Genomic DNA, 13,062 nt, shown 5'->3' on the forward strand with positions numbered 1-13,062 from the left:
TATTGTTTTTTAGTATTGAGTCAAATTTGGTCAAAATCAGACACCTTTTAAATTTATTATATAATAAACTATAAGAAACATTGATAAACGGACAGAAAGACAAATATCAAATACCATATAGTTGCATTAACACTAATATCCCACTTTATTATATTGACCAGGTGGACCTAAAATATAGACACATAGAAGCAGCCAGAAAATAATGCTGTAATCATGTGCTTAAGAGTGGTATAGATTGTGTGTACAATGCAGAGGAAAAATAAAAAGGTATGAGTGGGGGAGAGAGTCTTACAGATTAAGCAAGAGAGTGTAGTGTATGTAGGCTGGGCACAGTGGCTTACGCCTGGAATCCCAGCACTTTGGGAGGCCAAGGCAGGAGGATTGCTTGAGCCGAGGAGTTTGAGACCATCCTGGGCAAAATAGTGAGACCCCAGTTCTACAAAAAATAAAAATAAAAAATCCAGGTACAGTGGCATGCACCTGTAGTCCCAGCTACTCAGGAGGCTGAGGTGGGAAGATTGCTTGAGTCCAAAAGTTGAGGCTGCAGTGAGCCACGGTCATACCACTGCACTCCAACCTGGGTGATAGAGCAAGACTCTGTCTCTAAAAAAAAATTGAATTAAATTTTAAAAAAGCAGAGTGTAGTGTATGGGTGTGGATTCTGGACTTGGACACCTGGATTGCTGAATCAATTTATTGGCCCTTATATTATTAGCTATATACCTTGGGCAAGTTAGTTAACCTCTTCATGTTTTTCTTCCTCACCTATAAAATGGGAAGCAGGGAGTAAGTACTTCAGAGGGCTACTGTGAGGATTAAATGAGCTAGTCTAAACACACTTCTAATGTCTTAGAACAGAAGCCTGGTGTTATAATAATAAAGTTACTCATTACTGTATCTTAAAGTAGACCATGCCAAAAGTTGGGATTGGGACAAGTAAGAAGGAATGGGGAGGACACTCCAAAAAAATAACCAACATGAGCAAAGGCACAGAAGTGGGAATGAGCTCATGGCAGTGGTGTTGGTGGAGCAGCTCAACTTGAGGAAAAGTTTTGTTGAGGAGTGGTAGATGAGTTGGCTTAGTGAAATGTGGCTAGTTGTCAAAAGGCCTGAAAAACTCTGGGAAGGATTTGATATGATCTATAGAGACAAGAGATGACATGATGATGATGAAAACAGGGTTTGGGGGGATTAGATCTGGCAGTGGTATGCTGGTGCCTCTTTAAGGGACCTTTCCAAAGCTATCTAGAAATATTTAAATTCCTCATTAGGTATTGGTAAAGAAAATAAGATATTAGATAAGTCAAACCTACCTCAAGTAGTCTCTTCATTGTACCAAGGCATCATTTCCAAATTTTGGTTTGATTTTTTTAAGTCATTTTGGCTACAGGGTGCCCCCACTCCCCACCTAGATTTACTCAGATATTCATTGCTATTGCATCCAAATACTTAGAGTGGTAGATTCTGATATCACAGATGTCCTTTTGTTGCTGAAAGTTTGAGAGGCAGTGAGCTGAGAAAAAAATCCTGCTGAACTAAACAAAAACCCAAAACTGGTAGTCTGCATGCAATCTAGGTTGGCAAGTTCATGCATGAACAGGTATTAGACAGAACCCTGGCCTCTTGGACAACTCCAATGACCAAATAGTAGTTGGTTACTTACTTCTGTTTATAAAGGCTCATGCAGGAATGACAAATTGACTTACTTCAGCCAAATATATGGCCAAGACTGCCCCCCTCATCTCTTGGTGCCTGTGATGATTAATTTTATGTGTCATCTTGGCTATGGTGCTCAGTTGCTTAGTCAAATGCTAGTCTATATGTTGCTGTGAAAGTATTTTGTAGATGTAATTATCATTTGCTATCAGTTAACTTGAAGTAAAGCTGATTATCTCCCGTGATGTAGGTTGGCTTCATTCAATCAGTTGAGGGCCTTAAGAGCAAAAAACTGAGGTTTCCCAGAAAAGACGGAATTCTGCCTCAAGACTGTAAGGTAGAAATCCTGCCTGGGTTTCCAGACTGCTGGCCTGCCCTACACATTTCACACTTGCCAGCCCCCACAATCATGTGCTGCTTCCCCTGAGTCTAAGCTTTTCATCCAACCAGGCTTAATGATTTTAGCAACCCACTTCTTCTGACCCCTAGATCATATCCTTCCTCCTCCACAGATTCCAGCTCCAAACCTGTCAACCTCATGAAGAGACTTGTGTTTTTCCCATATTACTCTTGACTCAGAGCCCACAACAATGTACTTCTTAATCATTGTTTGTTGCAAAAACATCCATTGTCAATTGCATCGCAGTTGAATATCTTCTCTTTGCTGTTCGATTTTAACTCTGTTTCTAACTATGTGAGACCAGAGGTCCAGTGCAGTATCATCTAGGAGTGCTTAGGCATATAGACCGAGCAAAAGATGGCATGATTGTTCTGGGGCTAAGAACGAGGCTTCGCTGAAATGCTACCAAACAGGAAGATTCTATAAGCTGGAACTATTCAGTTGCCTTCCATGAATTAATAGAACAGTGGTTACTTTAAAATTCAAGCTGAGAGAGAAAAGAAAGTAAGAAAGAAAAGTAAAAATCATGCTTACTCACAGCACTGTTCACTTCCCTCTTTGTTGTGGTGACAGGTCTTTTTGTTGTGTCTGAAAAAGAAAAATTCCAGAAATGGAATAAGATTAATGAGAAAGCTGTTTGGCTTATAGATTAAAATATGGCAGGACAAAAAGTAAATCTAAATAAATCCACATAGCGAAGCCCAAATGTTCACTGTGGCCTGGGACTTCGGATGGTAGTGCATAAAGCAAAATCTGGCCCCTAGGCAAAGAGTGTGAACAAAGAAGTCTCACACTTTCCATTCCTCTGTCTACTCCTGGCCCTCAGGCACTTAAAGGCTGAGGGACTAATTTGGGTATTCAATCCAGGAAATGTCTGGCTGCAGAATTAGCTCTCCCTTTTCTGCTTTAGTCTTGACTGCCACTTCTGCCTGCCTTCCCTGGTCCAGGTCAGAAGGTCTGATCAATTAATTTGCACTAAGGTATAAGTGACTGATACTGGCTCAAAGTAACTCAAGTTACTGGTTCAGAAGCACAAGTTCACATAATGGGATGCTGCTCACCAGTAAGTTTCCTTGGTTTCACATCTTTCTTTTAATTTTTTTTTTATATCAATAGGTTTAGGGGTACAAGTGGTTTTTGGTTACATGGATGAATTGTATACTGGTGAAGTCTGAGTTTTAGTGCACCCGTCACCCAAATAGTGTACATTGAACTTAATATGCAGCGTTTTTATTCCTCACTGCCACTCCCTACTCTCTCCTTCTGAGTCTCCCATGCCCATTATACCACTCTGTATGCCTTTGCATATCCATAGCTTAGCTCCCACTTACAAGTGAGAATATATGGTATTTGGTTTTCCATTCCTGAGTTACTTCACTTGGAATAATGACCTCCAGTTCCATCCAAGTTGTTGCCAAACACATTATCTCGTTCTTTTTCATGGCTGAGTAGTATTCCATGGTGTATATATACCACATTTTCTTTATCCACTTATTCGTCAATGGGATCTTAGGTTGGTTTCATATCTTTGCAATCAGGAATAGGTTTTCACTTTTTTCTTAACCTCTGATTTCACATATTCCCTCCCACTCTGATTCTCTTTTAGGATTTAATGCCCAACTCCTGCCATTGCCTGGGTTCCTGAAATCAGTCCATTCCTAATTCTGCTTTTGCCCTATATATCGGGTTTTTAGTAATTCCCTCATGACTATCCTGAGCTTGGCCTGGAATTTGGAGGTCTCTATTCAGCACTGTAGTCTCTTTCATGAGGGTTTGCATTTGAAAGGAGCCCAATGGTTAACCCATAGGAATTGCTCTTGAATGTTGGCTTCAGTGGGTACCTCATTTATGCCTGAGGTTAGTGCTGCCATTCTCTGTGGGCCACAGGTAACCATAAACCAGCATATTTGGTCTTTAAACCTCTGTAAAATTCTGGCTCAATCTTCTAGGGCTGTGCCACTCCGAGTCTGGTTCATGGGCTGGTGCTGGTAGGTGAACTGTTACCAGCCTATGATGATAACTGTTCCTTCACAAGAGAGTTTAAGAAACACTGTTCTGAAGATCTGAAGACCTGTTCTAAAGATCTAGATTCTGTAGCTGGTGACTTCTGCTGGATTCTAACTTGACTTTGCCATTGGCTCAGCAAGTCAATGTATAAGTCACTCAATTATTTTGGATTGAAACTTACTTTCTCCTTCCATTGCTCAAAGATAATAATATTGACTGAACCAATTTGTATTAAGCACTTTTGCAACAAATAGGCCACAAGTTTTGGAGTCAAACAGACCTGTATTCAAATCCCAGCTGTATGACTTTGGGAAGTCATATAACTTTTCTGAGCCTCACTTTCTTAACTCCAGCATAAAGACACTTCTCCTTGCCACAAGCAATTTTTGTGAAATTAAGTGAGAAGTTTGTAAAGGGTCTAGCACAGTGGTTTTCAGTAGAACTTTCTGCAGTGATGGAAATGTTGTATATCTGTACTGTCCAATACAGGAGCAATTATCTGTACATGGCTATTGAGCACTTACAGTGTGTGAATACTTAAGATGTGACTGATGAATTTTTATTTAACTTAAAAAGAGCCACAGATGGCTATTATATTGGACAGAGCAGATCTAGCATACTCACCTGCATATAGTAGGTTCAATGTTTAAAATTTCATTGAACATTTATTATATGCCAGGTAATTTTTTAGACACTGGGCATATATTGGTGAATCAGAGAAACACAGTTACTGTATTCTTGAAACATAAAGACAAGCAGATGAAGCAGAATTTAACATTATTTTGCAACAGAAGTTGCCAGCTTCTTCTCTAGAGCCCAGCAGGTCACCCTCGAGCCCCAAACTGTTGAATGGTTCCTCTTAGGGGAAAATGGTAAGCAGGACCTTTTATGGACCAATAATGGCTGCCCTCCCAATACACTTTAGTACACAGAGCTAGTCACTGAGGTATAGGTGGGTAAATCTGTTCAGGAGCTAAGGAGCCATCTGGAAGGAAAGGGACCAAGCCTGCTGCTTCTTTACTTAACTTTGCAATGGACTAAGAAATTCAGGATACCAATGGCCCTAAGAGGAACTGAAGAGAAGGAAGTTAGGACTGGCGTCCCAGGCTCAACATGAGGGCCTAGAAGGGAAGAGGCTGGCTGTGTGCAGCTGTGGCTAAGGCAGGGACCTCCTCCTACCTCATCAACCCATAGGGGTCCTGCTTTGGGACCAATGACAGAGCATGTATTGGGGAACCATAAGAACTGTAATCTTGTAGCACTGTGGTCTGTGTGGGGATCGGAACCAGCAAGGTTACCTTTGCACAGTGGATGGAGACATCTGGAAGGACCAGAGATTCTGCATGGCAGGAGTAGACAGCAACTGCTCAAAACCAGGGCCCTCTGGAGGACTAACCTAGCTGCCTAGCACTGGCCCTGTGGGCTAAGTAAGCTTTCTGGCAGTTTGTGGGAGGTGGAGAAGTACATGCTATAAGAGGGAGACACTGAACTTCTTGCTAAGATGGGCATGTGGGTACTTGAGGAATCAATTGGAAAATTAAAAGGGATGCAATTTAATTGTTAGCCCAAGCTATTCAAACAGATCCTAGACATGTGATTGTGTGCTGAGTATACTGAAAGAAGAAGTAGGTGCTATGGAAACATATAATAAGGGGATTTAATGTAATGGGTGTGGTGCGTGGAGGTAGAATTAGGGAAGACTTGATGAAGTATGAGCTTAGCTGAGATTTAAAAGATGACTCCAACTCAGGTGGGCAACAAGAAAAAAGTATTTTAAGAAGAGACAATATCGTATGAGAAAACTCGGAATTGAAAGACTGCCATGCCTCTGAGGACTAGAAAATCCTGTATGGTTAGAGCTTAGACAATGAAGGTGATGGTGATGCAGTTAAAGCTGGAAACATGAGTCAAACCATCCTGGGCTTGTTGGAACTTCATCCAGTGAGCAATAAGAAGCCATGGAGAAGGTGTGGACAGAGGACATATGGTAGATTTATGATTTTTAAAAGCCTATTATAGCAAAAAGTGAGAACAGACCAAGTTGGAGGTAGCAGGAGTGAATACAGGGAAACCAGTTAGGAAGATTTCTCTGTAGTCCAAGTTGAACCACACTAGCGGCAGTGAAGTTCGGCCAATAAGCTGTAAAATGTTCCTTCTCTTGCTGCTTCCCCTTTTACAGATAGAAAGACCATCTCAAAGAAGATAGGCAATTTGTACAAGGTCAGAAAGCCAATAAATGGCAGTACCAGGTCCCAGCCTAGCCCTCTGACCCTGGTTTAAAGCTCTGTCTGCATCACCAGCAATTCTCAACCCTTTTCCATGGCACACAAGTTTGTGTGCATGGCAGACACATGTAAGAAAGCAGATCTGAATGCAAGTGAGTTGGAGACAAGGGTTATATAGGCAACCATGATTTCTCTCTGGTTCATTAAAAATATAAAAGAAATTGTTTGCACATTTATTCACTTAATTCTTATTTGTAAGAAAGGTCTCCTAATCACAGTTAGAACTTGAGCTTTACCTCCCAGCTCAGAGCTACTGATATCCTCACTCACTCTTAAGATTGGGGTGAAGGATGAGGAGAGGATTTATTTCCACTCTATCTTTGAGTGTGACTCCATTCCATTCTCCCAAAGACAGCTGGAACGGAACATTCAGCTGCTCATTTCTGAAGTTATTAAGGAGTCTTCAGGCCCCAGGCCTTGAACCCTAGTATAAGACTGTTTTCAAGAGGTATGGGTGTGGGAGGTAAAAGAAGAATGGCAGAAGATAAGACAACTGAGGTGCATCTGACACAACTCTCTGAAGTGGTTCTATTTAAAAGTCGAAGTTCTGTTGGACATACCTCCTCCTTTACCCTGAAGCTCCCTTCCCTCCCACATTTATTTTTCTTTCTATCTTTCTTCTTCTCCATCTCCTGTTTTCTCTTTCTCCCTCACTCCCCTGGCCATCTTCTTCCCTCCCTCTGTCTTTTTCTTTTGGCAACAATTCCTTGCATTCTACAGTTAGAAATATTGTGGTCAGCACCCAAGTGAATACATACACACATAGGGCAATGGACAAATAGAACATGACAATATTTTATGGCAGATGAAAATATAGAAGTTATGAGTATAAATGTAAGATAACAACCACTTAAAATTCCCCTAGTCTTCAGATAGTGCTGCTGCAAACTCCTACTGAATTATTTCCACATGTCATTTCATTTTCTATAGATGAGGCCATGTATAGATCTTTGGAGAAGTTCATTGAGTGCAGACAAGGGAGCCGTTTAGGAAAGCACCAGCTAGGCCTGCATACATTCTGGGGGTTTTGTGGGCAGGCTCCACCCAGGAAACCAAAGACAGACACATGAACAATGAAGCAATGAAATCAGGGCTGAAAGGCTTCAGCATGCTCTGTCCCAGCTGGTACAGCAGAACAGGAGTGTGTTGGTAAGAATACAACAGGCTAAGGAGAAACTCGAAGGGGGCTGCTGAAAGACATTAATGCACCACCAACCAGCTGTTTCCTTATCCCCAGATGGCCTCACAAACCTTTCTCCTTTCCTTACCCAACCGTGAGGTTGAGATTCCTGGGAGAGGGGGTGGGTTTAACCCAGGTCATATCCAGACTGGGGAAAAGAGGGGTGAAAATGGAAGGAATCCTCAGAATGGATCCTGGCAACCTCCCACCAGCAAAATCGGAGCACGTAGCTCTCTGCATTGCCAAAATAACATCACTCTCATGAGGCTGATGAAAGCTCTTGGCTCAAAGAATAAGACAAACTCTTTCAGACATAAGAACAAAACATTCCCTTTAAAAAACTCAGTGTAAGAAGTTCAGCTCACTGATGACGAGAGCCATTTTCTTCTGGGGAAAAATAATCATCAAGACAAGCTCAAAGTGGTTCGTAAGCTCTGAGTGGGTTTAGCATGAAACCAGCAAGCCATAGGCCTGCAGTGCAAAGCAGTGGCTCATGCTGCAGACACCCAGTGCATTTGGTTACCATGAATAAAACTCACTTACCTTTTGAAGAATACAGCTTTTGACAGAGTTGTTTTCTTAGGGCTATCACTGTGGCTATGAAAATGAAAGCAATGATGCAGGAGGGGATGAAAATGTGAAGCAGCCAAGTTGGATGGGTCCTGGGTTCCATCTGACCTGGGCAAAGGAAAAGCACCAGAATCCTGTTACATGGCAACTAAGAGGTAGACCAACAGGCTGGCCACATGAGTGGGTGACAGCCAGCACGGCTAGCTAGCTCTGTGGAGCATTTACTCCACGCCAGGCCCTATTCTAAGTGCTCTGCACCTATCAGCTCATCCACTCCTCGCAACCACTCTGTGAAGTTGGCTCTGCTATGATCCCCATTTCACTGGTGAAGAAAGTGAGGCACAGAGAGACTAGGAAGCTTTCCCTAAGTTACATAGTAAGTGACCCAGGTAAGATACAGTCTGGTTCCAGATTCTGTGCTTTTTACCACTCTCTCATGTTATTTTTTTCCATCCATCCATCAATCCATCCATCCATCATCTAATCATCTTTCTTTCTTTTTTCTCTTTTTCCTCCCTATCCCCCTTCTCCTCCTCATCCTCTCTCTCTTCCCAGTGGCAAAGTCTCTCAGCCCAAAAATGTCTTTCCCCCACTGACAAGTACTCACAGTGCTTAGAATCTATACCATTAGTTGTTAAATTTCAAGGATTAACAGGATCCTTTTGGAAGAAATAGAATATCCTAGGTAGTGTTAATATACTAAACCTAGTCACTCATGCCTTAGTGTGAATTATTACAATTGGCCCTTTGCCTCGTTTCAGTTTTTCAACGTCCTGGCACTGAGGAAAGGGTGAGTTTAGTAGAGGGTGGATCAGAAGAATAATTCTGGAGGCTGGGGAAAGCCTTGTAAAGTCCTCTGGTGTGTATACATTAGAACAAGGGCTCCAGACTGACAAAAGGCAGGGCTGGAGGAGTGTTCACCTACAGGGAAATTAAAGGGTACCCAAGTTAATTTGTGCCCTATTCAAAAGCTTGAATTTTGCCTCTGGAGTCATTCACATGGAATAAACATGACCGGCTGGTACAGGAAAAACTGGACGAAACTGCTCAGGGGGAAGGGCTCAGTCCTCCCAACTTCCCAGCCCTCAAACCCCACTACCTCCAGCACAGTGCTATCTGAGAACCACGGATTGTTTTACTGGAGAAGAGATTAGACATTATTTAGTCTGAGCCCCTCATTTTAGAGTTGAGGAAGTAAGTCTCAGAGTTGCTAAATAATCTATCTGAGGTCATCACTGCTAAGTAAAAGTCAATGCCAGGATTGCAAACCCAGATCTATCTGACCCAAAGCTCAGCCCCCACAGATATTTGTCTCCATCCAAAAGAGTGTGATTAACATTAACGAAGAAAAGATAAGGAGCCTTGCTCATCCAAACATTGGATAACCCATATTGATTATAATCTGCTTCTTAATTTCTAGTAAGTGCTTAGTAAGCACTTTGTGAGTCAAGGAGACCTGGGCCTCTCACTCTCCCCACAACAGGAGAGGTCCCTACCTCAGTGTCTTTATGCAAACCCTTGTCCTGTGCAGGTTCCCTCATAGTCTCTTCCACGTACAGAAGCCCTACTCATCCCTGAAGACTCCAAAGTTGAACATCCAGTAGGAAATCAGTCTGCTTAGACTGTATTTGGAGGGCAAAGGCCTTATCTAAACTACCTCTGAGTCCTCTCTAGATAGAGCCAAGCAACAGCTACGTGAAAAGTGTCAATATGGAATTGTTGCACTGAATTGACTGTCTCTTTTATAGTCCACCTAGCCTGATCCTCCTAGTCCTTTGTTACCTTGTGGTATACTGCCGGTTAATCCATTCTTTCTTTCAACTTTAGTATTAAGGAATTAGCTGGACACATGGCTTCTCAGAGACTATGTTTCCAAGCCTCCCCTATAGTTAAGTGGGCCCAGCCATGTAATCTAAGTTCAGGCTAAGAGAGTGAGTTTTCAAGGTCTTGGCCTTAAAACATTGAATGTGTTTTCCACCACTCGTTTACTTTCTGAAGGTTGAAACATGGGTTTGGCACTGACTGAGCTTTGACAATTTTATAGGGACAACATCCTGGAGAATGGCAGAGCAACAGATGAAAATAATCTGGATCACTGAATGACTCTATGGAACATAGCTGCTTAGCTGCTCTGAACCACCTGAGTGTTACATGGAAAGAAAGATACTTCTGTCTTGCTTCTCACTGTATTTCGAGGTCTCTTCATTATGGTAGCTTAGCCTGTATCCTAATACATATTCCTCTAAGTTGTTTTAAAATTCTTGCATACTCTTTTGTCGTTTCTTTAATTTAATTAATTAATTTATTTATTTGAGAAGGAGTTTCCCTCTTGTTGCCCAGGCTGGAGTGCAGTGGCGTGATCTTGGCTCACTGCAACCTCCGCCTCCTGGGTTCAAGTGATTCTCCTGCCTCGGCCTCTTCAGTAGCTGGGATTACAGGCACCTGCCACCATGCCTGGCTAATTTTTTGTATTTTTAGTAGAGACGGGGTTTCACCATGTTAGCCAGGCTGATTTTTGAACTCCTGGCCTCAAGCAATCCACCCATCTCAGCCTCCCAAAGTGCTAGGATTACAGGCATGAGCCACCGCACCTGGCCAATAATGGCATACTCTTAGCAATGATATAATGATGCAATGGCAAAAAATATTTGTCTTATCCTTGCCACAACTTCATGAACTCACAAGTAAGGCATGCAACTTGCTAGAGATACCATATTTTTTTACTGTTTGCACACTTTCTGAGTACTAAGCACTTTATAAGCACATTTCATTTAATCCTCACGATAACCCTATAAACTATCTACCACTACTCACCCTCATGCTACACATGAGAGACTGAGTGCTAGAGTGGCTAAGTAGGATATTTAGGTTCTCAAAGCTAATAGAGAGAGAGTTTGAAATTTAAGCCTGTCTGACATCAGATCCCATGCTCTCAACCACTGCGTGGAATCACCTCTAGGTCTCCTAGGAAGGATTCTCTTTTCTGCCAGCCCTACAAGGGTCCTTTTATATTTATTTTTTGTGCTGTAGTCCCATTCCATTTCCTAATGAAAATACAACAACTGGCTGAGCAGAAGAAACCCGATTTCAAAAGGAAAATGATCTGTTGCTCTCTAACTTGTGCTTGAAATTTGGAATGTTCAGTCATCCATTCTAGAGTCAGTGGAGTACCCTCCACCCACCATACTCTTCGTTTCTGTGTTTGTTTTATACATTGACTTCTGGAGAAGCTTGTGGGTCACAGCAGTCCACAGCTCAATTTATGAGAATGAGTAGAAAGGGAACAGTCATAAGACAACTTAAAAATGCCCTTGAGAAATAGAAGCCAGGAACTCAGAGGCAGATGTGTGACTTTGGTTATTTTGTTGCTGGTATTTGTGCCACAAGCTAGAATATCATTTGGCTGCTCTGACCTGGCTGTCCACACAGTCTGGTAGCTGGCATGATGGGACTGCGATTATCTAAGATGGAATCTCCAACCCAATCAACCCAACATTTGTTGAGCACTTATTATGAACACAGGACTCTGCTTTTGCCTTAGTGTGGAATAAAGAAGACTTGTGTGAACAATGAAAATACATGGAAAATAAAATAGCAATTAAAAAGGCAAGCATAGTTACAAGGCAAACAAATGGTCCAGGTAGTAGGTCTCAAAATGTGGGATGAGGGAAAGACCCCCTTGTGCCCTGGAGTGACTGAGCTGCCCCAGAGCATGTGGTGAGGAAGGGATGGTTAATGAAGCAGAGGATCCATGTCAGTAAACAGTAGGACAAATACAAAGCTGGGAAGGATGGGTAAAACCAGGTTGAGAATTTCTGGCTGCACAAAGATTTCTCCATCTCCCTGACGGCTGTATTTATGAGTGATACCCTAGGAGATCCTGAGCTCTGATGAAGACCCCACAGGTCTCTCCTATGGTTGTTGACTATTTAGTCAGCCATGTTGGCTTCCATGGAGAGAGTGGAGTGGCCATTTTACTCCACTGTTAACTTCTCACAGCGTAAAGGCTTCCAGAGCAATGGTCAGTCTGCCCTTTCACATCTCTACCATGCAGAATAGAACACTGACATAATCAGTGGTGTAAAGTTATTTCTCAATTCATCTCATACAGGCCCCTATTTCCCTGGAGAGGTTCTTATATAAGAAGTGTCTTTCTAGAAAACTACAATTCATCCAAAGTACTGGCCTACACTTAACCAGGCAGGAAATTCCACATAACGAACGACAGGTGAATAAACAATTCCAGGGGAAAAAAGTTCTCGTGGGATTGCTCATATTTAATCCTCTTTAGAGGCTTTAGCTTTAGTATGAATTAGTTAGAGTTCATCTTTCATGAGGTGAGAAATCTGTGGTCTCAACCATGATATAAAGAGAGGTAGAGAATGTTGAAAGACCAACTTGCCTAATTCATTTTTTTACCTGAAATTGGTCCTAAAATTGATGGATTTCTAGTTTCTTTCTTTCCCCTCCCTACCTCCTCTCCCCTCCTCTCCCCTTTCCTTTTCTTTTTTGGAGACAGAGTCTCACTCTGTTGCCCAGGCTGGAGTGGAGTACAATGGCACAATTGTAGCTCACTGTAACCTCAATCTACTGGGCTCAAGTGATCCTCCTGCCTTGGCCTCCCAAAGTGCTGGGATTACAGACAAGAGCCACCATGCCCAGCTGCTAATGTTTTGATTTCAGTTAAGGTCCTTAGCATGACTCCTCTCTTTCCTTCTAAACTAATAATTTAGTTAGAAGGAAGTTGGGCTAACTTTAGTGTTGGCATTGGGTAGTAAACTGTGGATAGGTAGGGAAGTGGGAAAAGGGGAGAGATGACAGTGCATCTAGCTGCCTCTGAAAACTGTATCAGGGAAGAATTTTTTCCAGAAGAAAATACCAGGAAAGTTATGATGAGATGGGTATTTAGTCACTGCAAAGTTCTTAGAGTCTGGTCTGTGGATCAGTGTCACTCCATGAAAAAA

The 13,062-nt window shown here is 42.2% G+C and overlaps 1 protein-coding gene across 3 annotated transcripts in view; it reads right to left on the reverse strand.

Moving 5' to 3' along the window:
* Positions 1-13,062, reverse strand: part of PDCD1LG2 (programmed cell death 1 ligand 2) — a 77,842-nt gene that overhangs the window by 5,448 nt on the left and 59,332 nt on the right. For 2 of the 3 annotated variants that reach the window (XM_034967103.3, XM_034967105.3), the window contains exons 5-6: positions 8,072-8,206; positions 2,591-2,644 (exon numbers count right to left, since the gene is read on the reverse strand). In XM_034967103.3, coding sequence (XP_034822994.1) covers positions 2,591-2,644; positions 8,072-8,206 — 189 coding nt within the window. The remainder of the gene's footprint in view (positions 1-2,590; positions 2,645-8,071; positions 8,207-13,062) is intronic. The other variant, XM_034967104.3, reaches the window with a different exon arrangement.

The sequence above is a fragment of the Pan paniscus genome, chromosome 11 (assembly GCF_029289425.2).
Source record: "Pan paniscus chromosome 11, NHGRI_mPanPan1-v2.0_pri, whole genome shotgun sequence".
Taxonomy (NCBI): Eukaryota; Metazoa; Chordata; class Mammalia; order Primates; family Hominidae; genus Pan; species Pan paniscus.